This window comes from Patiria miniata, unplaced genomic scaffold (genome assembly GCF_015706575.1).
Source record: "Patiria miniata isolate m_02_andy unplaced genomic scaffold, ASM1570657v1 HiC_scaffold_3, whole genome shotgun sequence".
NCBI lineage: Eukaryota > Metazoa > Echinodermata > Asteroidea > Valvatida > Asterinidae > Patiria > Patiria miniata.
The window spans coordinates 2,317,836-2,343,353 of record NW_024037069.1 but is presented as its reverse complement, the minus strand read 5'-3'; the positions used below and the strand labels follow the sequence as shown (position 1 = coordinate 2,343,353).

Here is a 25,518-nt window from a genome sequence, read left to right as displayed (position 1 = left end):
TCTACGATGATGGAGCATGGCAGATCGGCGAATATCTGCTCCATGGTTCACTGGTACACATCGGAGGCAGAACAGAGGCCGTAGGGCATGCGAAGATAGCGGTATCTGCCATATGGCGTGCTGAATGTAGTCAGCAGTGATGATTCGTAATCCAAGGGGATCTGCCAGAACGAGCATTTAGCATCAAGCACTGAGAAAACTGTCGCACCATCCATCTTGGCAGCGACTTCCTCTACTGTTCGGGTAGGGTGGTGTGGGCGTTTCAGTGCTTCGTTAAGGTCGCGAGGGTCGATGCATAAGCGGATTTCTTCGCTGTTTTTCTTATGAGTCGCGACCATGGAGGAAACCCAGTCTGTCGGTTCGGAGACTGGAGTGATCACGCCTAGGGTAGTCATCCGCTGCAGTTCGGACTTGACCTTGTCTTGCATTGCAGCAGGGATGCGACGTGGGGGTCGGACAACCGGCGTAGCATTGGGGTCTATGGTCATGGTGTAGATGACTGGTAGTGACCCGAGCGAGCTGTCAAACAGGTCTTCGTAGTCTTTGAAGACTTGAGGCGATGTGGTGTCATTGGAGACATGGTAAACTAAGTTATTGACAGACAGCAGGCCTAGACGGAGGCAATCGGTTAAGCCGAGGATAGCTTTCACTTGTGTGTCAACAATGTGAAAGTCAATATTATGGTCAGTCTGCGATGAGTCAATGCGACATGGCAGTGTAGCTAGTCCAACTGTGTGGAGCTCGGTTCCTCCATAAGCGATGAGCTTGGTTGACTTTGAATTATCGATGGACTTAGGTGGTGCGATGACATTGTAAACATGCATGGGCAGGACGTTACAACGTGCACCAGTGTCAAGTTGGACAGGAACGTGTGTGTTATTCACCACAAGCGTAGCGTGGATGTCATGTTTCAAGTGCAAGTTGGTGTTGTCCACGGCTCGAACGTAAAATAATTCTTGCTCATCCACGGCAGGTTCGTCTTCCTCCGAGTATGAATCGGGGTTTACTGTGTAGACGTGGCGGCTGCTTCTGCAGTAATCAGCATAGTGATTCTTTTTGTTACATTTGTGGCAAGTCTTGCCGTAGGCTGGGCATTCGCGCCTCTTGTGAAAAGTTCCACAATTTCCACAAGGTTTTCTGGGCTTTTGCTGCTGTGTAGAACTACTGCGTGCAGATGTCTGCCGTTGATTTGACCATGTTGGTCTGTTTGGGCGTTGAGCTTGTTTCTTTCTGAAAGCATTGACAGTGGTATTTGATTCAGCCATTGTGCTGGTAGAGGCTGACAACATCTTTGCCTGATCACCTGCGAGCTGCATTGATTGTGCAAGTTCCACTGTGCGCTTGAGGTCAAGTTTGTCCTCTGGTTGGGCAAGCAGGGATTTCTGGATGCGTTCATTCTGCACGCCACACACAAGTCTGTCTCTCAGCATTTCATCAAGGTTTTGGCCAAACTTGCAGTCACTGGCCAGTGCACGTAGTGCTGCTAAATATTCGGCGATTGATTCACCAGATCGCCGACAGCGGCTGTTGAATTGAAAGCGAGCAATGATGCTAGACTTTGTGGGTTTGAAATGCTTCTCAAGTCTGTCCACTAGTTCTTGATATGTAGCTTCGTTTGGTTTCTTAGGGGCAAGAAGATCGCTAATCAGCTTATATGTTTGTGAACCAACGACAGAGTTGAGTATGGCCCTTTTGCGTGCTGCGTCGGAGATATTGTTCGCCGCGAAATATTCGCCGAGACGATCAGTGTACATTTCCCATGTCTCTTTCTTTTCACAAAACTCTCCAATATTGCCGAAAGTAGCCATGATGTATTAAGAAACGAATCCTGTACTTACTGACACCATGAAGAAAGTTATAGACTCCGATATGTTGGGAACTATTCCAGGTTTATTAGACGACAACACGAGTTCACATACGAACATGTAAGCGGCCATGTTAGGAGTGATGCATGCTGGGATACATGGATTAGACTTGCTACAATGCATCGATTAGATGGGAATCGCTACACAAACTACAACCGTCGTACTGCATGCACAGAATACGTTGCATCTGAGTACATGTACTCTTGCTGACTTGGCAATATGCATACCAAACTTGACCTCTAGCCTAGGTCATGACCAACTGTTAGTGCCTTCTGTGAGACTACATCATACATGTATATTGTTTCATTACCCGTGCAAATTTTGTTACCACGAATGACGATAATAATTCTCGCCATTACATTATTATATTAGTGTGCCCAGATTATTGTCAGAAAAATGGCGGTTGTCTTAGTGCCGCGTAATTAACTGGCCCGATTATGCCGCGCCAGCACGCAATCAGATTTAATCCTATTGGTTAAGACCTAACATCACGTGGTCATATTTAAACATCGTGACGTGTACCGTGTTTATTAGGTGTTGAACACAAACAGCTAAATTAATAACTTGAGTTATTATTAGTGTCCTAATTAGTTAATAAGCCTTTTTTTAAACAAAGTGTTATTCTTTGGGAATAAACAAAATGCTAACTAGTGAAATTGAACAGGTAAACCATTTTCTAAAACCGATCTCATAATAAACACCCTATAGCACTGTTGACATTAAACGCTAACTATTTTGTTTAAAAACACATGATGCGTTTAATTTTGTCACATAGTGTTTAAATCTAAAACACTGCGTTTATTTTATAAACGTGCCACATGTTCTCGCGTTTTACAGTGCTATTATTTTGAAACGTAATAAACACATTACAATGTACATTTTTATTTTTGCCTGGTATTGCATACTGCGTTTCTTACTTCTACTGAAAATTGCGACACTAATAATGGAATAGTCATATTGATCGAACAAATTCTCCTCAAAAACAATTTGTCTTAATAATAGGCGAAGAAACCTGAAACATTGCTGTGTGCATCTGTTTTGGCTTCATGGACGAGCAAAATTGAAGTCGATGTTTCGGGCAGTAATGAGTCAACCGTTTTTATTTGTTTGGACAATTGTATACGGCAGTCTCGTTAGTAGTAGGCCTACACGTGCGCTAAACATACTTATCGTTACGCAACAATGAACACTATTATTATGTAGGCTATTTTGAAATTTGGCGGGGTGGGGGGGGGGTTCAGACCCGTTTGATTTCTATATCCGATCTTATCATGTTTGTAATTGTTTAGCCTATTTTGTATGTGTCACAGCGGGGGGTGGGGGGGTCCAGCTGGGTGGGGTTGGGGAGGGGGTTCAAATCCCCTGTGGATCCGCACCTGACTTTTACTGTTTGTATATGGAGAGATACAGATTCTCAACTCAATCACTACTATTTCAACAAAATACGGACGTTTTGAAAAAAAAAGGAAACGATAATTTCTTTTTACAGATTTGGTTGGTAACACTGTTAATCAGGCCTCTAGGCCTATTCCGTTCGCTGTTCCAAACAGTCCTTCACCAGGCTGTAATCAAACATTATTTTAATGGAAAAAAAAGTAAAGAAAACGTTCTCATCCTTAATTCTAAGAAGAAAAAAAACACCTTAAATATACACGAAAACAGCATTACACAAGAACACCATATTGCACCAGGAGAGCTGTTCACGATACCGATGTGCCTCCTTTATGATAGCGGGAAGGGCTAGGCCGATGAGCTTCACAGAATCTTGTGAAGGAAGTAGGGATGGCATTCTGCCCTATCATGCCCTATATATATAAAGACATAATTAAAGCTACTGTAGCTTTTAAAGGGTACAGGCTAGTCTGGTTCCCTGACCCCATTGACTTGAAAATATCTTTAGGTGGGACCGGGAAACAGTCTACAATCCCGGCCAAAATGATTGGGACACTTCCTGAGCCTAGCAACAGTCACCCACTCCCCCGCTCCCCCGGTCAATGTTGTTCTCTCCAGCTAATGGAGCACACACCGCGCAATGACAGACAACATTGAACGGGGGCCGGGGAGGGTGGGGGCCCAGTGGGATTCGGCCAGGAGTGTAGACCGGGATGCGTTATAGATTAAAATTGAAAATACGTCACGATGACGTCATCATGTTTTATGTGACGTCACAATGTATGTGCATTTTCTGCAGAACTATAGGTCTGATTTGTTTGTAACTTGGTGTGTACCCAAACCGAATGTGTTTTAAATGGACATTTACGTGACGTCATGTGACGTCATCATATCTGATGTGACGTCACATTAAAAAGCTTTTTTCTAAGGCTTAGATCAATAGAACTATAAGTCCGATTTGGTTGTAACTTGGGATGTACAAGTCAGGGATGTGTTACAGATAAATTGTTAAGTGACTCATGATGACGTCATCCCTTGCAATGTGACGCCGCATTACAGGTTCATTTTTCTATGCATGTACCTGCAGAACTACTGTCCAATTTGGTTGTGGGAATGTACCTAAGCCACGGTGTGTTATAGATGAAAATTGAAATGACATCATAATGACGTCATCACCTTAAAAATGTCGTCACATTGGAGTTACATTTTTCTAATACCGATATCTACGGAACTATTGGTCCTTAACATTTCTGCAACATTCTACTGCACATGTACATCCCATTAGTCTATAAAATGACATGCCGAAACAGCCATGTGTTTTTCCACAAACATAATCTAGTTTCTTTATTGTTCTCACTGATAATGCAGTGGTCAGTACGGTCTCGGCCCGAGTCTGTACCCTGATGATTGATCTAGGCTCACGCAGTTGCGGCCAGCGCATGGGGAGATTTGTCCTGCCACCGGGCGATCCTTGCACCTGTACAGGGGTAAGACTAGGCGGTCATTACCACCGCTACGCGCCTGAGATGCAGGGGCAGGATCCTCCGTTGTATATGGACATGCTACCGGAGGTGACTGCTGAGGTTATCGGCCGTTGGTTCAACTGCACCGCGAGCAAACCGGAGGAGTCGACGATCGGAGTCACTGACACCGGCCCAGAGTCGACTTCTAAAGTTGCCCCGGGGTCGACACCTGTTGCATCGACTCCTGCCGACATGACACCAGTTGTCAGCACTACCCATGAGCCGATGGAGCCGCGAGCAGATTGTCAAGAGATCTTGGATGCTGGTCAGACAACTAGCGGTGTGTATACCATCCAGCACGGAGACCAGGATATGCAGGTCTACTGCCGCATGGAGCCGGAGTCGGGGAAAGGATTCATAGTGAGTACAGTTCCTTATTTTCTCTAAACCATGCTGTATTTATAACATGGCTCGTTGGTGCATTGCCAATTTAACTCGCACAGGTATATGAAGTGACAAAAAAGTTGTTGAATGAAATCTTCTGTCAACTTCCAGCGTGGAGCACGGTGTTGAAAGAAAAGCAATGCAACTACTGTAAAATAATTGAACGTCCGTGCAAACGTGTATACTGCTAATTAGTGAACCAGTAACATTAACAAACACGCGCTGGAGCTAACGAGAAGTGGGAAGATGCACCATGCAACTGCAAATATTATTATCTGTCCCTGTTTCCTACTATTTATATAACTATTCTTTCTAGCGAAGAGATTTATTTGGGTTTTCCAGTTCCGTACTCTCCCCAGCCAAAAATAAAATTAAAAATAGCTATATACAGAAAAATCCTGACACCTGGTCAATCTGTTCTTCAAATTGATGTCTGAAATGTCCAACTTGTTCAAAGGTGTTTCACAAATCCATTTTAATACGTGTTGGACATCGCTTAGCACAGCGTTTGATTCTGTTTACAAAAAGTTTACAAAAAATGACTTTTTTTTCCGAATCTGGCAACATAATTGCATTTAAAAAGAGCTGACTTAGCATTTATTGTGGCTCAACTCGTATCATTTGAAAGTGGGGCAAGGTTTTAGCAAGAGTCTTTTCTGCTATGCTAGTGGAACGTCTCAGACATTGCCAGTACGTTATTTTTGGCGAGTCAGAACTTGAATTTATAAGACCAATTTTACTTCGTGTTTATGTACATCTGTATACAGTACAGTTTAGTACATACAGGAAGAACATAACAACAGCTGACATTGATTTTAGATGATTTTTTTGTAATGGGGTATTGAAAAAAAAATGAATTATTTATGCCTTTTTCATCCAAGCACGTAGAAAAGGGGAGGGACAAAAGGTGTTTTTCCCCTCCATCCTGCACGAGAAAAAGAATTACAAAATAGTGCGGACTCAGCATGACTCAGTACTTCATAATGATGGCTCCCACAGCCGGCAAGGGCCATATCTGCGATGCCCCAATATCTACATTGGTTTATTTAATATTGGTCTATCTCTGTGCCAAATTTGGCATTAAAGCGAGCCCATTTTTCACTACACAAAGCTCATCAACCACTCACATTGTCTCAGGTATTTGTTTTTCAATAACAAAGAAAGTGTGTGTCTTAAGAATAATTATGCGGAGATTTGGGGTGTCCTCGGGCAAAATATGCCCTCGGAAACCACAGGTGCGGATACAATTTGTCCAATCATATTTTTCGTTGTTAAACCCATCCTATCAAGATTATAAAGAAGAAAGAAGAAGCCATGTTTTAGTGTGAGCATTAGCCCAAATATGATTTTTATTTGGTTTTCACAAAATTAGAATAACAAAATGACAGTTTTTGTGCTGAAAGGCACAAATACCGGCTGTTGTATACTACATACAACGGAATATAACACGCTTAATAATACCATTTCTGCTAATAACTGGCCTATTCGCGGGGAAAATTATTACCGTTTATAATATATATTTTTTTGATCAGGTGTTTCAGAGACGCCAGGACGGCTCGGTGAGCTTCAACCGGATCTGGCGGGAGTACACAGAAGGATTCGGGGATCTGACCGGAGAGTTCTGGCTGGGCAACCAGAAGCTGCATAGTCTGACTCGTAACCGGGGGTGGGAGCTGGTCATCACCCTGAGGGCGTTCAATGGGGATGAAGCCCGTGTTCGTTATGGGTTCTTCCTCGTAGACTCATCTGAGTACAATTACAGGCTCGATGTCAGTGGCTTCATTGCGGAGGGTGGAGATGCAGGTAGATAATACCCCAGTATCCTTACTAGTATATGACTTTTCCTATCGCAATGCATGTCTTGCACATTTTTTTTTGTATCCGCAGGCAACAGTCTATTTCTGCCCTCATTTCGAATGTTCGCTTCATTCAGCTGCATGTATTTGATCGAACACACCAATTAATATACAATGGAAACGCATTTTTATAAAATGGAGATTGCCGGAAAATCCCAGAAAAAAAATCCATAAAGTCATAAAGCCTGTCGAAGACAAAAAATCGTTGAATAGATTGTTTGATGCCAATTATTATTATTATTATTAATGGTTTATTTTATTACCTTTCACGGCTATAGGGCTGAATTGCAGTCTAATTTACACACATTAAAAATCGTTATATATTGAAATTACAGAGAATTACATCGTGTGAAAGATACATTAAAAAGGTAAATCACAACAAAATACACACAAGTAATAAAAATCATGTCGATGGCTTCCGTGAGGAGAGCGGACATGCAGGTACATACGCTGCACGTTCAGTTTCATTAAAGCCCTCTCCTTTAACACAACATGTCTTGTATTGTTGCCTACGATTTAATTGTAATTTAATTGCGCTGCTTTCATCCAGTTACTCAAAACAAAACAAAAACCGTACTACCTTATTACTGATTGTTTTATAATAGTCTGTGGCTCCCCCATCCCGCTTTAACCAACCATTCAATCGATTGTACGTTAACTCGTGTGTTCAATTAACACAATGACCAACATCAGTAGCGTAAAACAAAAATGTATTCAGGGAGGTTCACGGGAAACTCGTTACAATTTTTCCGCCCATGGATGCTCATGAAGCGGATTGGAAGCACCGTTGGCCTGTTGAATAGTGTTTTTGATGTCGATGTAGCATCTCATCAGTAATTTCGTCGTGATTCAATGCAGATAACATGTCTTACAAAATATAACATGACGAGAGGAGCCCAAGTCAAAAAAAAAAAAAATAAACAAAGGAACCCGTTCAAATGTTGTTGTTATAAGAAGTCCCTTAGTGAAAATGTCCATTCAGCATTCGTCATGAAGCATTCAATTCAATTCAATTCAATTCAACTCCATTTATTCATTCATGATGCCAGCATGAAATTCTACTTCTTGGTTTACACATACAAATTTAAACACCAATGATACAGAAAATTGAGCATATAAACATACAGTGGTATAAGTGTTAAACAATTGAATGAAAAGGCACTAAATTAAATAATGAAAGTGTTTCTCCAAATACAGTAAAACCGTAAAAACACACATACATGGACCACATTGAACGGGCTGTTCTTATGCACACAGGTGATTCACTCATCTCTCAATGGTTCTTCCTCACTGTGCGTGCAGGTGATTCACTAAGCGTTCACTATCGCCAACACTTCTCAACCCGCGATGCTGACAACGACGATGTCTCCCTGGAAAATTGCGCTCAGAAATTCCACGGAGGCTGGTGGTACAAGGGGTGCCATGGCGACTCATTCAAGAGCAACCTGAACGGCTTGTACTACAACGACGCAACAGTCGCTGATTACATGGGGATACAGTGGGTCACCTGGAAGGGTAAACAGGTCTCTCTTAAAGGGACCGAAATGATGACACGACGCATCCGCGGACATTAACCGGTGATCCAAAAAAATCAGTCACATTCAAAGACAAAGGCAAAAAGCTAAGGGGACAGAGGGGTCGCCGGGACTCATCTCAGAGTTTTTCGATAGAGAAAATGCACTTTAAAGTTTTCTTGGCAAACAAAAAAAATGAAAAAGTGAAAGATAAAGGATGTTTTTAAAAAATGCATTAGTGCAACATTAAGAAAAAGTACTAGTATATCAGCATAGGGAAAGCTCATTTTTTCTAACTTTTTCCAAAACCCACTAATTAACGAAGATAATATCATGATATTTTTGTTAAACGCTTAATAATAAATTGCGTCTTTAACTCGATCGCTTGGGTGGGGGTAGTACATTTTTTTTTTGGGGGGGTATTACAATAGATATAATTAACCACTTGAGTTAAAATATCGATTGAAAAACAAATCAGCCACTTCAGTTCTAGTATAAGTTTTCCACAAAGTTCAAAATATTTGCAGGCTGACACTTATTTAGTTTTCATTATATTAACGATAATAATGTAGGGATCGGGTACCAGTCTTCTTGCAAAAAAGAGGCAATTTTCCCTGAATATACATACAAAGGTGAACATTTGCCAGCAGAAAGCAATAGATTTGTTGGAGAGAACGCAGAGTACATAAAACCTGAAAGGGAAGCCAACATTTCAATCGGTACCCGGTACGGCACTGGTACGGTTTCCCGAGGTTACAGGCTCACATCCAGCTTAACTTTTCTGTGTAGCTGAACTCTGATAGAGAAGTAAATTAAGTCCGTTAATCGCTGTGGTTAACCACTAACCACGGGTTAATCAGTCAACCTTTGATTCGAAGTCAGTAATTTGTAAGTGTTGCAAAAAATACAGAAATCATGAAGCGCAGTTTCTGACCGACAGTCATATTAATATAGGCTGAACAGGAGTAGGCCTATATTATTTTAAACGACTTTGCGGGAAATGTACTTTAAAAATGGGGATTTTAGCTTCGTAGCGACTCTTAATAGCTCCACCTGAATTTGTGAATAATAATATTGTGTTTTCGGTGCATGTTGATTCAGTGTTTTCATCTTTCAGGTTTCAGGTTTATTTATTTCCACAGTATTAATCCAACAAAAATTAATCATAGAAGGTATTATATAAATAAATAAATAAATGGATATATAAAGATGCAATTAACGAACAAGTGATACTGCAGTGGGATCCATTAAGAAGCAAAGCTTGTATGCAATGGTCCCTATTAAGCAAACACGTGCATTGAGCCTACAGAAAGAAGATAAAAGAGAGGGCATGAGATTGGGAGACAAAAATACCAACAGGGCTCAGTGCACATGTTGCTTACAAAAGCTAAGTTTAACTTACAGATGTGAACAAACAAAAACCGACAAGTACCTAATGGCATGGGCTATATATAATGTATTTGATGTCTATCATAACATCAATATTAACCCTAAAAAGAGCTTAGCGGAATCCTACACTGTTATTTTTTTGTTTCTGATTTCATCATGGTATCCTTGATTGTAGCGAGCAATAATCTTCTGAAATCATATATTCTTGTTTTTATCAAGCAATAATAACTTTAAGCACTTGTTGTTACCTGTGGACACTCCAAACTTAAAGTCAGTACGTCACAAACGGCAGCAAATACGAATGAAATGGGAAGAACAAACGATAGGCCAAAAAGGAGGTTAACAATCAGCATTTAAAGAGGCGGGGAAACAATGATTTCAATTCATAAAAACGAAAGTGCACGACCTTTTATTATGATTCAAAGTCAATCAAAATCAGAGTGAGAATAAAAATAAAGTAAACGAATATAATATAAATTGTATTCAATCGTCAAGAATCGGCAGATTCTTACGTAAGTAGTGCATAAGTGAATGCCCAGTGAAATGAAGAAAACGTAAGAGGCCGGGTTGCACTGTTAACCGATAAGGGGGAGGCGTGACGATCACGAACGGCATCCTGTCACACGTCCATCCTGTCAAACGGCATCCTGTCATACCCGTGCTGTTTTCAAGAGTATGGCGAGCATTCTTGACATTTAATCCAAAAATATAGATATCTCTTTAGAAATATCTCCATTAGAGAGATTAAATGTTAACTTTGTATACGTCCGAAACAGAGATATCTCTATTCCTAATAGAGATATCTCTCTATTTTGATTAAATGTCAAGAATGCACGCCATAGAAAAGTTATCAATTTTGTTAACCTTTGGTACATTTTGACCGAAAAGGTTTAAAAAGTAATGATGTTTAAACCCGATTAGGCGGCTATAATAGCCCTCGCCTTCGGTTTAGGTCATGTTTCCTCAGCAATGCCTTTCAGGCCAAAAAAAAAAATAGTCGGTCTCTGGTCAGCGCACACGTCGATTTTAATCATGCGCGACAACCTTCGCGCCCTCTACTGCCGCACTACAGCGCCCTCTACTGCCGCACCTCCTCAAATGTTTTTACCAAAGAGCAACAAGGAATGGGAAATTGCACCAAGGCAAATTATGGAGGACACCAATGTACATGAGTACACCAAAAAAAGCAAAAATAGTACCCCACCTTGTCTGCACAATCGAAGCTTGAAAAAAAAAAAGAAGCCGCGTCGCCGCATCAATTCCGGAACTTTGGTCTGACCAGAGACCGAGTATTTTTTGGGGGGCCTTACACCACATGTTTATATCTGCTTCATCACACGTTTGTTTGCGATAAGAACAATACACGGTTGCAGAACAAAAAAACCCAGGGTTCAGGCGCGGATCCCCCAGCTCTGTCCAAAAGAAAAAAAATATAAAATACAAATTCCTAAAATATAAGTCGAACCCCCCCCCCCCCGACACTCCCCAACAGTTATATAATGTCTGTCTGTTCAAAATACGGTACACCATTATGTAATCTAGTGTTAATAATCGTCGAATTTGAACAGTGTCCGCTATTGAAATATGATACCCCCCCCCCCCCCCCCCCCCCCCAGTTGTTGAATTTACGGAGGCCAAGTGCCCGGAAAAAAAAAAACTGTGTACATTTTCAGATTTTGTTGCTGATGAACCCTCCCCCCGCGAAAATTCCTGGATCCGCCCCTGGGGTTTTGAAGCATCGCTCATTGTACATACTTATATATAATTAATTTAGTTTAATCGAGTGTAATTGTTGTAGATTGTATTGTGTGCATTTACATGTTATCAGCCCTGTCAGAACCAGTTTATTTTGGTTATTTATGAATGGTAATTAACACATTCCTGGGCCGATTTTCCAAACGATTTCTAGAGATTCTGGATTTTTATTTTGTTCTCATCATGATTCTCCCAACCCCAACCAAAGGATAACTCAAGAACTTTTCCGGTGAATTTGTAGTTGACCTTTGATGGCCCCCACATGAGCTTTGCTCTCCACTATTTGAAGAAAAAAGTGTGTCGTCCCACCTTTGGGTCAATGCATCTAGGTTTCACGAAATCCATCAGAGCATGTATATTTTGCGCGTGTAAAGTACATACATAGATTTTCCTGGCTATTTAAAACGTTATCATTCAAATTCAACGTTACTTATATTCAAATTCGTCCATCAACATCGATTTTAGTGCACTTCAGATGTTTAATTTCGTCTTTTTTCAGACACTTTTGAATTCAGTTCAAGCAAATTCAAACAAGGTGCTCGAGTTTTTGTTTTCGATTGCGTCTCGTCTACGCTAAACCTTGTTAGTCACAAATCAAATTCGTCTTATTGATTTATGTATGACGACTTTGATCTCTGCATGCTGCCATTCGGTAACAGCTTAGACGAATTTGATATCTAATGACGAATATTGTCGAGCCGTTGACTAAAGAGGGTGACCAAACTCTAAAATTGAACAGAAAATGACTAAATTGATTTTTTGAAAGCGTGTGAAATTTTCGTGGACGAAATTGAATGACAGGGATGTTGAATTTGAATGGAAAATATTTGTTAAAATAGCCGGGAAGCCTATAATAACCAAACTTTAAACACACGGGTGTACAACATCAGACAACATTTGGGGCTGGTAGGCCCAAGTGTCCCCCAAAAAATAGTTAAGGCGACTCATGAATGGCATCATTTGGCTAAACTGTGGCTACCACTAAAGGTGGTAGTCTCATTTGTTGTCAAACATATTTTGAAAAAGTAACATTTTGTGTACTTGCGCCATCTGCTCAGTCAGTAACCGACCCTGAATTTGTGGGGCTCCAATTGCAAATTGATGCGAGGATTTATACTTATTTAGCTTTCCTAATACACGACTTTAACAAACGAGCTCCCAAAAGTAAGATAATCATGCGAAAAAAAAATGAAAATGAAACAATGCTTTTGCAACGATAGGGGACATAAATTTGAATTCCCAAATGCGCCGCAGTTGATCAAGTGACCGAAAACAGGCCGATGTGGCCCGGCTTCTGATAGGGTTGAATTCATGATAGATATGAAATTAATTAAATATCGTGTCACGTAGCTCTTTAAATACGACTAGTTGAGATGTAAAGCTGTTTCTGTTGACGTGCATTCTAAGGTAATGTACAACATTTGCAAGCATCGAAAGAGTGAAACTACCAATTTATTATGAATCACCGTAGTAGGCTGTAAGTAAATAATAAATCATTGCACCTGGTACGCTGTCATTTTTAAGAAAAGTGGAATTGTTCATTACTTTCCAACAATGGTTAGGCCAACCATCGTTGAAAAAAAACACTTTCTTTAAACACCACCCCAATTGCAACGGACACAAGTAAGATACCTTTTCATAGACATATGCCAGCTAGTGTAGTTCTTTGACCTGATAATTCCCTGACGTCTATAATATGTCCCGATTCAGTTGAAGCGTAGGGTTAGGGAATCCGACTGAAAGAACAGCATTTTGTTTATTTGTTTTTGTTTTCTCCGGTATCTATAAACACAAATCTTTAAACAGGTCAGTGGAACGATACTTGCTATAAAATACTTACCCCAAAATTACAGCCAAATTCAAAGTTGTACATTACCTTTCACATTTACCATTTCATATTAAATGTTAAAAAAATAGTTAGCAAAGTCTTGCAAAAAAAGTAAAGCCTTATTCATAATAAGTGTGACGTCGTAAAAATGTGACTATTGTCGAGTAGAACAAGAGATTTTAATCTGCTTTTAAGTGTTGTATTAATCATGTTAACAATAATAATCATTCAGAGCGCAATATTATTCAGAAAGTATTCACTGTTGGCCTTTAAGTTACATGTTTAATTTAGAAAGGATTTATATTTGTCATTGGCTTATGGATGATGGGTTTTTCATAAGTGACTGAATTCGATCAATATGTAAATACCGTTTTGAAGTTGTACCGCACTTTATACGGAACTTGTTGTAATGCGTTGTCAGTGTTGAAAAACATACTTTGGGAGTAAAACGAAATCCGCTTAATGGCAATCCACTGGTCGAAGCTTGAAAGCCCTCTTCGGTTAATTTCTTGTTCAAATGTAAAGTAATTAAAATGCACCCAGTCAGTTTCGCTATGTTGATTATTTGAACATCAATTTTGTAATTCAAAGCCGTATCATCTCTGAGTCATCCCAATTTTCTATTTTCTGGGTTTGCAGTATTGCTAATGTTGCTGGCTTTGTAAAATGGGGTATTGCACACGGACAGTGACACAATTGGGAGCCGCCAACATAAAGCTGGATAGCTCAGTTGGTAGAGCACTGGAACGGTAATCTGGGGGCCGCAGGCTCAAACTCCGTTTCACAAAGTTACTTTGATCAAATTTACACGTTGGATTTACTTGAAAATCCCCTTAACTACGATACAGTGAAAAGCAAGATCGAAAATTAAATATTTGTTTCTCTTTTAAAGGGCCCATGAAATGTATGTTTTTGTTTAATGTAACTCTTAAAAATGCACCTTTGTGTCCCATTATACCTTATTTTCAATTTTCATTTTGCCATTTTTCAAGGGTATTTTGGTGCCTTATTGTTTTTTTATGCTAGTGCAAATTTTAATGAGCAAATGCGTGATGTCATATCAGTCAGAACCCTTAATGTTGCAATTGGTTTGTGCACACAAAGTTGCCAGAATTTTGGATATTTCGCTGTTGAAAATGTTCTTTTCTTCGGTAATTCGTTGTTGTGTTAGTACATGGCAGTAAGCCAATGAGCAAACCTTTCTCATAAATGTCATCAATGAGCAGATGTTGGGGTTCACATTTGTAAACAACACCCTTAGACTGAACGGTGTCTCCATGAAATGACTTTACGGCAACAGCGCCCTCAGTTGTTCCAAAAGCTTAGAAAACTTTAGATGTTTGAAGAAATGCACTTTTGAATACAATAAACCAAAAAGGGATGTCAAATAGTTTCATACATTTAAGAAGAGTAAGAAGTAGCCAAAAATGTGTTTCTTGGAAAAATCATTTCATGAACCCTTTGAAAAGCACGATGGAACAGAAGCCTATGCGGCATTGGTATTATCTTTCAGATTATATATATATTTCTTGAATGTTTAAAGATAAAGTCCATCATTTGTGCATTTTGTTCGTTTGAAGCAACAAAAGTGATCAAAATCTAATGAAGGATACTGAACAACTAACCTGATGAAGTTTCAGCTCAGCTTCAGCTGTATATTTCGAGAAAAACAGCATTCTAGGATCTCACTTTCAAATCAAAAGCTGCGGAATCATGTTTTGAATTGTTTTGAATTGCAGCTATACGTTATGTCGCGCACTGATCCGACGAATTATAGCAACTGCGCGCGCCTGTGCGTCGTGCCAATGCTTGTGCGCGCTGCGCCGAATAACAAAACGAACTACTAATTTAAATTTTCCTACGGTGCGTCTTAAGACACACCACTGGTAAAGGCCTTCTTTCGTTGATTACTTCAAAACGAAAGCTTGCCTGAAAGATTAATTTCAAAGGGAGTTTAGTCCACTTACTATCTTTCAAACAAGTATGTTTTTCAACAATAATACGCCAGTTACTTTTTCGGATGGCTGCAAATGATGGACTATAGCTTTAACAAAAATTGTGTGTGATAATAAAATGTGTATGTGCTTGTTCATTCAATCATTTTAATCATTCAATTTAATCGGTTCGGTTTTATTAAATTGTATTCATTCAATTCAATAAATGTTACGAAATCTTGAAATCTTTTCCCCAGATGTCTGTTAATGTCAGATGAAGAAGTTATCGATTCAATGTTGCTGATATTATGCAACAATGCCTATGTACCGCAGGCGGCGTTAATCCGGGGGAGGGGGTGCGTGGGGACAACCCCCGTCCCCCTTCCCTCTCCCCTTCCCCCTCACTACTTGCAGGATGTATGAACAGCGCTCCTGGAGTCGTATGGTGTCCAACACCCCCCCCCCCTCCAGCCCCCCTCCCCCTCCCCCATTCTGCTTTTCCAATTGTCCAAGCTGTTATGCCCCGTCTCATTCCCGGCTCCCGCTCCCCAATGATGACATTATGCTCTAGTTGAAGCTCTCTGGGCTCTCTGACTGTAATAGTAATATTGAATGGCTTGTTTTCGGGGATACAAGAATATATTGCTCTCGCTATCAACAAATTGCACCCGTCTACAACTCGTGCAATATTGTTATAGCTCGCCACATTGGAGGTTATCCAAACTCAATACATATTCTCACTATTATCAGGAGCCTCGTTTCCAGCAGTGTTTTTCCAATCACTGGCATCAATCATGGATCGTTCATACAAGTAATGTACAATGTACATGCCTGTACGTGTTACAGTACTGCATGGAAGTGAACTGTAACATAAATGAAATGCAGGCAATCTGCAGCAGTGCAGTATTAAAACTCAGTAATAAAGAAGGGGAAAAATGAGCAGACAACAGGTCAAGCAGACTCGTCATGCTATTGAAGCGATCCATGTCAACAACGCATAGTAATGAAACAACACTAGCAAAAAGAATACTATGAAAAAATATTCAATGATTTACACTTTATTTGTGAATTTTATCCTGATCAATTGTGTCGTGGTGCCTTATAGATAAGCCCTCTGGACTATTAAATTATTTTTGGAGCAAAAGTTGTATCAGAATTCTCATGGATTGTAACAAAGGACGACCGGACTCCCTCGATACCCATCCCTCCGTTTCCACCGTCTTTGTATTTTTCGTTATATTTTTTTAAAATTTTAAATAAGAAATTTACAGAGAAAAAAATCCTGACGTTGACTTTTTGTCAGCGTCGACTTCTGCAATTTCCGGTAAGCTGGAGACAGAGAGGAGTTAGAGCGGTTTCAAGTCGGTACTTGGTTTAATGTTGTGCATTCGTCGATGCACTGACAAATCGCAGGCGTTTATCGACCTCGGACCAAGTCTATGCGAGCTTGACGATTCATTTAGCACAAAAGAGCTGCATTGCAACAGGAAACCAATCACAATAGACCAACCCTACGATTCATTTACCATTATTATTACTATTTTTCGGTTAGAACTATAGCTTCGAAACCATGGAAACGATCCAAAACAATTTTGTTTTTATATTCCTGTAAATAAACAGAGCGGTAACAACGAGAATCATATGAAGCGAGTCGCCGTAATTAAGGCCCAACCTTCTTCTTCAGTGTTTATCCGGGGAATTCAGACAAAAGGTGCTGGGCTGTACGTATCTCCGTTGCGAATTCAAGGGCCGATCTTGTATCTCCTGAGCGTTGCTTAGTGCCAGCGAATCTCTGCCGGCGAACGCGGATTCAACCCGGGGATAATTCGCTGGATTCGCGGTGACCCAAATCGGTGAGTAAAAAAAAACCTTACATTTTGGCTGTCACTTTTCGTAAAGGCTGCAGATGAATTCCACAATTATTCTGGACTGTTTGCATAGTCAGTTGGAAATAACATTTAATAAAGGAACTAACACCCTTTTCAAACAGATATTTTCAAGTACTAATAAAAACAACGATTGTGCTTAATAGACCACGGTCTACTCTATAATTTTAAAATTGTGCTGTACTTCACTAAAATTCCATCACCAGATTATGGCTCCTATTAGATTCATATGTTTAGCAAAAATGGAACACCAGACAAAATCCCCCCCCCCCAAAAAAAAACGTTTAGAACATAACCTGTTGAAAAAAATGTCCTCAGCGAGTAAACACAATTCTAAACATTTTCTTGCTATCACCTCATGCTAAATTTAGCATACAGACCAGGCAAATACAAGGCAAGTAGGCTACCTTTGTCCCTATGCCTACAATCGAAAACTTGGTGCCATGGTCAATTTGAACTCTCTTGGAAAATCACTCATAACTCAGATTTGGACCTTTGATGTCTCATTTTAAAGTGGAAAGGCATATCTTTCAAACCTTACTATACCCTGTAAAAATAATGGGTAAAACACATAATTCTACCCAACATTGGTTTGAATTTACCCAATTTGGGTAAAATTTTGCCAACAATTCGGAAGAATTTGCCCAAGAGTTTAACCTGTTGATATGTTGACCAACGCTGGTCTACATATCAATCCATTTTTCCCAACGTGTTTACAGTGTATTATTTATGTTGGTTACACATTCTACGTCTGGCATTCCGTTATATTTTGTTTGTATTTCTTATACACACTGTACATGCAGGAAATCTCAATATATATACTTGACAAAATCTAAATTATGTTTGCCCATTAATCCAAATGAGCGCCCGATCAATCCTGTATTGCTGGTTCAGACGAAATTGAATGATCAACGCGAACTCTTAACTTGAATGCATCTTTTCCTGGGATGATTGAAGCTAAGAGACGATAGATTGCTCGGATAGTGAAATTTAACGATTCTTTTTGATTGTTGAAAAACGATCCGTGTGATCTTTCAATTTCAATCTAAATCGTGTGAGCCGGGCGTAATATTGAATGCAAACTTGTTGAAATTGGAGGGAAAAACCGTTATTATAATCAATATAAATAATGAATGATGATCGAAAGCAGCCGGGCAGATGGATAAACGATGCATTTATTATGTTTTGTTTGGTTGTCATGGCTACGTGGCATCATACCTTTCATAGTTGAAGCTGAACTGGCTAATTACGAGAAATTGATTTATGTTTCATGATGCAGTTGCTGACAATTCGTTCAATTATACTGTTGTCTCTCAGTATTCAACACGTTAATGGCCAAACAATGATAACGTTGATGGTCTTTTTTTTCGGGTCTGAATTGCTGAGTTGCTTGTCAATTCCAAAATCGTGCTTTATAAAAGTTATATCTTGTATAGGTCAATTTGTTTAAAATGATTACTTTCATATGTTATTTAATAAAGACAAAATGAAGAAAAACAAGCAATGTGGTTCAAATTCAAGTTCAAATTCATACTGAATTCAAGGCCTGATGGCACGACTGTAGCTGTGTTTCAGAGTGTAATGTTGTTATTTCTTAACCATTGAATATCAGAAAAAGAAATGTGATGAATGATTGACATTATTGGTTCTGTGTTCCCAATTGTCAACTTGAGAAACTTTGTTTTTAAAGGGAATATACTTCATTTGTCTTTGCTGTAATTTTCAGAAATGGATGGAATTGGGGGGCTGGAAATATATAACAAATATAGTTACACTGACTTTTGTGAGGTTTTGGGTTCGAAAATACTATAAAAACCAAGAAAATTTGATCATTTTCCTGTAGTCTGGTTCCCTGACTCCATATAAGAAGAAACATAGCAGTTTACATACATTGGGGAATTGTAAGGTCAGGAAACCTTTCAAGTACTGGCTCGTACCCGTTCATAGGTTTGTAATCGATTGCAAACAAGTGCGATGGTCAATTGGGGCCAGTACTTGAAAAAAAAAAGCCAGTTGTTTCCAACGCTGATCAGCGATCAGCGTTGGAAATTGATACAAAAATAACACTTTTCTTGAAAATGACAGTATACCAGGTGCCATGATTTTACAGGATGCTTTACACTGTCATTCACTAACAGTCCAGCAAGGTATTTCAAAATGATTTGGTAGTTTTATTTTTTGATGTTTGCAAATGTTGTATTTTCCCTTTAAGAGAGACGGTTCCGAAAAGAATCAGAAATGTTACAAATGCATTTCCGGTGCTATTTTGGGCCTTCTTCCCGAAAATGGATTACTTTTTTGTATTTTTTTTTTCTGGCAATAATAAAGTTATGAACTTTTGAATGGAGCATCCACCATAAATCCGACCTGGGTTTATTTATCGCATAATTACTTTCAGCAACACCACTTACAACAGGGCGAACATACACGTGCGTAGATTTCCTGGGTACAAAAAAGACAATTGCACGATTTCAAAGTGAACTAGAAATGGATATTTGAAATACTCTATGCACGTGATGAACACTTGACGAAGTCACTTCGAATGTCATCTGCCAAGTGAAAAGTCAATCAGACATATAGTGCCAAAGTATGATTTGAAGAAAAACGTGTACAAACCCTATGGGGACAAATGCATCTTTAATGTGAAGTAACCTTACACCTGATGATGTCACGATCACGAATTTCTTCTAGGACCATCTGTAGGTGGTAGTCTAAGTGTGTACCAAGTCTAACGTCGATCAGATTTACGAAAGTGCCAAAGTAGTATGTTTTAAAACGTGTACAAACCCTATGGGGAAAAATGCATCTTTAATGTGACGTAATCCAACACCTGATGACGTCACGATCACAAATTTCATCTAGGACCATCTGTGGGTGGTGGTCTAAGTATGTATCAAGTCTGAGGTCGATCGGATTTACGAAGAAGCCAAAGTGGAGTGTTTTAAAACGTGTACAAAACATATGGGGAAAATGCATCTTTAATGTGACGTAACCCGACACCTGATGTCGTCACGGTCACGAATTTCTTCTAGGACCATCTGTGGGTGGTGGTCTGAGTATGTATCAAGTCTGAAATCGATCGGATTTGAAAAAGTGGCAAAGTGGACTGGTGGAAGAAACGTGTGTTAAACCTATGGAGAAAAAGTCTGAAAAAGGAGGGGAAAAAAAAAAAAAAAAAAAAATCTTAACGAAAACAATAGCTGTTTCGGTGAGTCACCGAAACAGCTAATTAACAAGCCCATAGCAATATAGGGGATGGTTGTCGAACGAAGAACCCAAAATTCGTCCAGGGTACATGTGTTGGGTACATGTACATGTGTACATGCGAATTTATGCAAGCCGCGCGCCGCCCAATCGGGGTCGATTTTACTAAATCGTGATGTCATTTCATTCCCAAATCAGGACTAAATGGTTTGATTGGTCAAATCAAATGCAGTGCTTTGTATAAAACAACCGGCAGCATCTCACGTAACATGATACACGTTTATTTTTAAACCATTGCCTATGTGACGCGTAACGGGTGAATGACCGAAGACTCGATATCCCTAACTCCCTAGGGTGTGTGCAAAATCGTATTAAGATTGGAGGATTCAGGACTGTTAGGGCTTTAGAAAGCGCCCGCTGATTGGTCAAAATCTAGGAGGTCAAGAGGTGGGTCTTGCCCAATTAATCAGCGAATCTGCTCACCCGAAATAGGCCAAGACATTCGCCGTGGTCTATTACATAGACTACAAGCTTTGCTAGGCTGGGTCAAATTCAGCCTTGGGATGACGATTGTCTTCGAGTTCACTTTTCTATCAGTAGACAGACTTGTTATTTTTTTTTCCTTTTCAGAGTTGAAGTGGGCGCGATCATTATGCCGCCTGGGTGGAGTCCATCAACCCTAGCGTTAGCTGTCATCATTGTGGGTATGTAGGCACATTTTGTAATTGTTAGATGTGCATCGTGACCCATCTTGAGCCGCTTTGCTGGGATCTATGTCTATACGCCAAGCTTGAACCATGACTTTGAATACAGAAATATGATGATGTTTCTTAACCAACGAAATGTTTTATTGATCAAACACATGCTTCTCTCTCTGACAAAACTGAATGAAATTACAAATGTACATGTAATAGCAGTTGGAATTTTGCAAAAATTTAAACTGATTTGAATTTGAAGATGGGGTTCGTTTGTCCCCGAATTAGCACCCTTTACAACCGGATTTATGAGACTATATCATACTTGTACATCTCGTGAATGGACGGACCACAGTGTCTCTTCGGGGTTTCAGTGTGCAACCTTGTATTAAAATTCCCATAGACACTAGTGGTAAATGCATATACTTCATTTTTTTTTTTTTTTTACAAATACTCAGCACTCTCACATGTATTTAAGCTGCACAGAAAAGTGATGATCAACTTGTCATCTTTCATAAGATGGAATTTTGCGTCAAGGTGAAGATATCAAATTAGGTTTTGCCCTTCACCGACGTATACACACCTTATACTCATTGTGTTACCTCCCGAGTGAATGCTGAAATAGTTTATGCGGTACCCGCTGCTATGTACATCGATTCCAACCAGCCAACCGATCCAGCTAGCTCGGTGGTCAAGTGGTAAGACGTCTGCACTAAAAAGCAGGCGGTCGTGGGTTCGAGTCCCACCCGAGTGCTTTTTGCCAACTTTCACTCGGGAGGTAACACACTGAGTATGTAGTGTTTATACGTCGGTGAAGGTCAAAACCTAATTTGATGTCATCTTTCATTTTCTTTTCTTTTTTTCGTGGTGGGTAAATTGACGGCCCTTTTTTTCCAAAAAGCGGAAAAGTAGCCATCTTGAAAAACGATCCCTATACAACATGGCAAAGTAGCGCACTTTCCAGCTCAAGTGTATCCAAAATGCTCAGAATTGAAAGTCCAAAGTCCGGACCAGAGGTTTATTGCCATATCTTTTGAATTTCCCAATTTTATGGCTCTCAGAACTCTCTAAAATAGAATATTTTGAGGGTATAACTTGTATTCATTAGCTCGGCGGAAGGATTTAGACCTATTTATCGGTGTGCACCCTTAAGTGTGACGAGAATCGCGGGCTTTTCTGTCGGATGGGTGCGGTCCAGTGTTCACACTGTTCCGTGAAGGAGTTTTACATCGATATGAAAACCAGGCTTTACGTACATTGTCACCCTTCCTGGACAGCTTTGTTGGCGGTCTGTTTATGTCAAGAATTATGATGTATAAAATGAATTCACAATAGACATCTAAAGGCCGGCTCAAACTGTACGCGAATTTTAATGCGAAGCGAATCAGTTAGAGTAACGGTGAACATGAAACATAATCTGTTATTGATGTCGTGAATGAATTGGTCTTAATTTCGTATGGGCAAATACGACTTGAGCGTATCCCACTGCAGAAAAAAATACTTATTAGAATGAGCACATGACTTGTGCAAAATGTCTACAGACTAACGAAAATTCAATTCTTAAACATACTCTCTTCCTTACTTTGACGAATCTGAATGCAATTAACGGCAATGAACTTGTTTTTCGGAAGGATAACCAGTGGACCTTTTGATAATGAATTGGCAGGAAATTCAGTTCTAGTGGTGCGGCATAGGGACCGAATTGTGCATTTTGTGATAATTTAAGCATGAAACTTGGCTTGTGAGGTCTTCATACCATGACAAATAAAAATTTAGATATGGAGGCATTTCATGTGAATTTAGTCTATATATAGTCTTCATACAATGTAAATAAAGAACAAAAAATCACCCTTGACCTCTAATGACCTTCCAGAGGTCATTGACCTTTGTAAAGTAACTGCACTAAATCTATTTATAGTTATTTACAAGATTATACCCTTTAAACCCCATTTACATCAGACCCAAGTCTTAATGTTAAGTGGATCATGCTACAAAAAGAATTTCATAAGTAGGGAATCTCATATCTGACCTCTGATGGCATTCAAGAGGTCTATTAAGCGTATCTCATGTATAGATAATAAGAACATTAGTTATTCAAAACCCCACTTTTTTATTACCCATATCCACATTTAGGGTATTCTTGGCATGATATACATTTTCAGATATGTAGACAGTTCATAATTGACCTCTTATAACCTTTACGAGGTCAATGAACGTTGTATACTCTGATTGCCGTTATTTATCATGTTCAATCTTCCAACTGCCATTTTTGTTCATACCCAAAGTCGAATTAGAGCAAAAAGAAAGTATTTTAATAATTATTCTACAGCATATCATGAAGTCAGACCCCAAGATATTTTTGCATGACGTCTGATCTCAATTTTCAATTTGATAAGGGCAGACGCAGAGTTAAATAATATAAGCGGACAAGCATCACTATCTAACAGTGATCATTGGGCTCGGTAAAAAGGTTAAAACGTGGCTATCCAAGTCCATCTGGATACAGAAGGGTGTAATAAGTACACAAGAGTGAATATTGCTTGATATTTGTACATTTTCCATTAAAAAACAGACCAACACGTTTCTATTCCTATCTCAATAAAACAAGGAGAAACGAGATCAGAGGTCACCTCAAATTGTTTGTGGGGTCTGAATTAGTAACATGACTGTACACTTAAAGGTGGAATACCGTTCTATGGCACTATTGAGGCTTGGGTCACAAAAAAATGGCGTTTTGATGAGTACATATGATAAATAACGGCAACTAACATATACAAAGTTCACTGACCTATCCAAGGGTATCAGTTCGTCGAATATGATGTCCCAACATCAGAGAACAAAATATGGCACAAAGAGTACATTTTAAGACTTGGGTAATAAAAACAATGGCATTTACAATTGTGTAAATCTTATTAATATTCATCGGAAGGCTATGGTTTTCAAAGGTCATGACCTCTCATTAGGTCACCAGAGGTTAGATATGAAATGGCCTATATATGCAAATTCTCTTTGTAGCATGAACTCCTTTCATTCAAACATGAATCGTGAAAAATGATGGAGTTTAAAAAATAAATTTAACAAATAGCTATAAACAGGTTTACAAAGGTCATTGACCTCTTAAAGGTCACCAGAGGTCGGATATGATTTGTTCTCACATCTGATCATTATTTTCATCGTAATGAAGACCTATCACATAGACTTGGGTCATATGAAAGTGAAGTTTTGAATAACAAGAGTTATGAATAGGGTATGAAAAGTTCATTGACCTCTAAAGGTCGCCAGAGGGTAAATATGAAATGCTTCTATATCTGAAAATTGTCTGCATGGCATGAAGAACTAACAAGCGAAGTTTCATGCTTTTATCACAATTTGCACAATCCTTGGAATGTTGGGGATATGCCGCACCATATATGGGTCTATATACATTTTTTATTTAATGTCTTGCAGTATTCACCTCGGTGTCTGCCAGGGTCTGTGTTCTCGGCACGGAACCAGACCCAGCCGATGGCGGCAGGATCAAGCTCGTCCTGCCGGTTATAGATCCCTGTACGTGCACGGAAGTCAGACTGGGCGGTCACAACGCCTATGCGCCGCAGAGGCCTGACGGCGCACGGTTCATCGACATTCGCCACCTCAAGGAAATCATCCCAAATGGACTTGCCGGATTCTATCATTGCGTGGCAACGAAGGGCGACGTAGTCTCAACTGATAATCCGAGAGGTAATTTACACTCAATCATTTAATCCTATTGTCCAGAGTTTTAACGAGTCACTGATTTCTGCGACTCGATTCGTGTCGAGTCATTAGGTGAAAGAGGTCGAGTCGAGTCACAGAGTGTAGTCGAGTCGAGTTGAGTCGAGTCACGTATTTAGCTCGAGTCAATTCGAGTCACAAATACTCAGTGTGGCGTACCCAGGATTTGGGATTGGGTGGGGGGCTAAAAAAATTCAATAAAGTTACTTTACATTTTGGCCGAGTTTTTTTTTCCGGGGGGGGGGGGAGGCTATTTTGACGGTGGTGGCGCCACTTACACCCCCATTATACTACTAAAAAAATATGCCACATACATATCACCAAGGTCAACTCGTGGGATTTAAAAATAAATTAAAAAAAAAAAAACCTCTTGGGGGAGAGGCCCCCCCCCCCTCCCCTTTGGTGCACCACTGGCTTGGGTATAACCTATCTTTTTTCGCGTGCTCTTCCGACAAATATGGAAGAAAGTAATTTCACCACGCAATTTCCGATAGACTTTAAAAAAAATAGGACAGGGTAAAAATGTGTCTGGGCTTAACG

The 25,518-nt window shown here is 39.7% G+C and overlaps 2 protein-coding genes across 2 annotated transcripts; one reads left to right on the top strand and one right to left on the bottom strand.

Moving 5' to 3' along the window:
* Nucleotides 1-47: 47 nt before the first annotated feature.
* Nucleotides 48-1,808, bottom strand: LOC119738109 (uncharacterized protein K02A2.6-like). The gene has a single exon (XM_038212849.1). The coding sequence runs from the start codon at nt 1,806-1,808 to the stop codon at nt 48-50; it is 1,761 nt and encodes a 586-aa protein (XP_038068777.1).
* A 2,789-nt stretch (nt 1,809-4,597) lies between these two features.
* Nucleotides 4,598-8,911, top strand: LOC119738374 (ficolin-3-like). Its single transcript, XM_038213248.1, has 3 exons — nt 4,598-5,140; nt 6,697-6,967; nt 8,323-8,911. The coding sequence occupies exons 1-3, from the start codon at nt 4,661-4,663 to the stop codon at nt 8,592-8,594; spliced, it is 1,023 nt and encodes a 340-aa protein (XP_038069176.1). The 5' UTR covers nt 4,598-4,660; the 3' UTR covers nt 8,595-8,911.
* The last annotated feature ends 16,607 nt before the right edge of the window (nt 8,912-25,518 follow it).

What these genes read in the sequence shown, in the direction of transcription:
- LOC119738374 (XM_038213248.1), top strand. Translation starts at nt 4,661, where the DNA reads ATGATTGATCTAGGCTCACGCAGTTGCGGCCAGCGCATGGGGAGATTT. An exon ending in AGTCGGGGAAAGGATTCATA is followed by an intron (nt 5,141 to 6,696) that starts GTGAGTACAGTT and finishes TTTTTTGATCAG; the next exon opens with GTGTTTCAGAGACGCCAGGA. An exon ending in TGCGGAGGGTGGAGATGCAG is followed by an intron (nt 6,968 to 8,322) that starts GTAGATAATACC and finishes CTGTGCGTGCAG; the next exon opens with GTGATTCACTAAGCGTTCAC.
- LOC119738109 (XM_038212849.1), bottom strand. Translation starts at nt 1,808, where the DNA reads ATGGCTACTTTCGGCAATATTGGAGAGTTTTGTGAAAAGAAAGAGACA.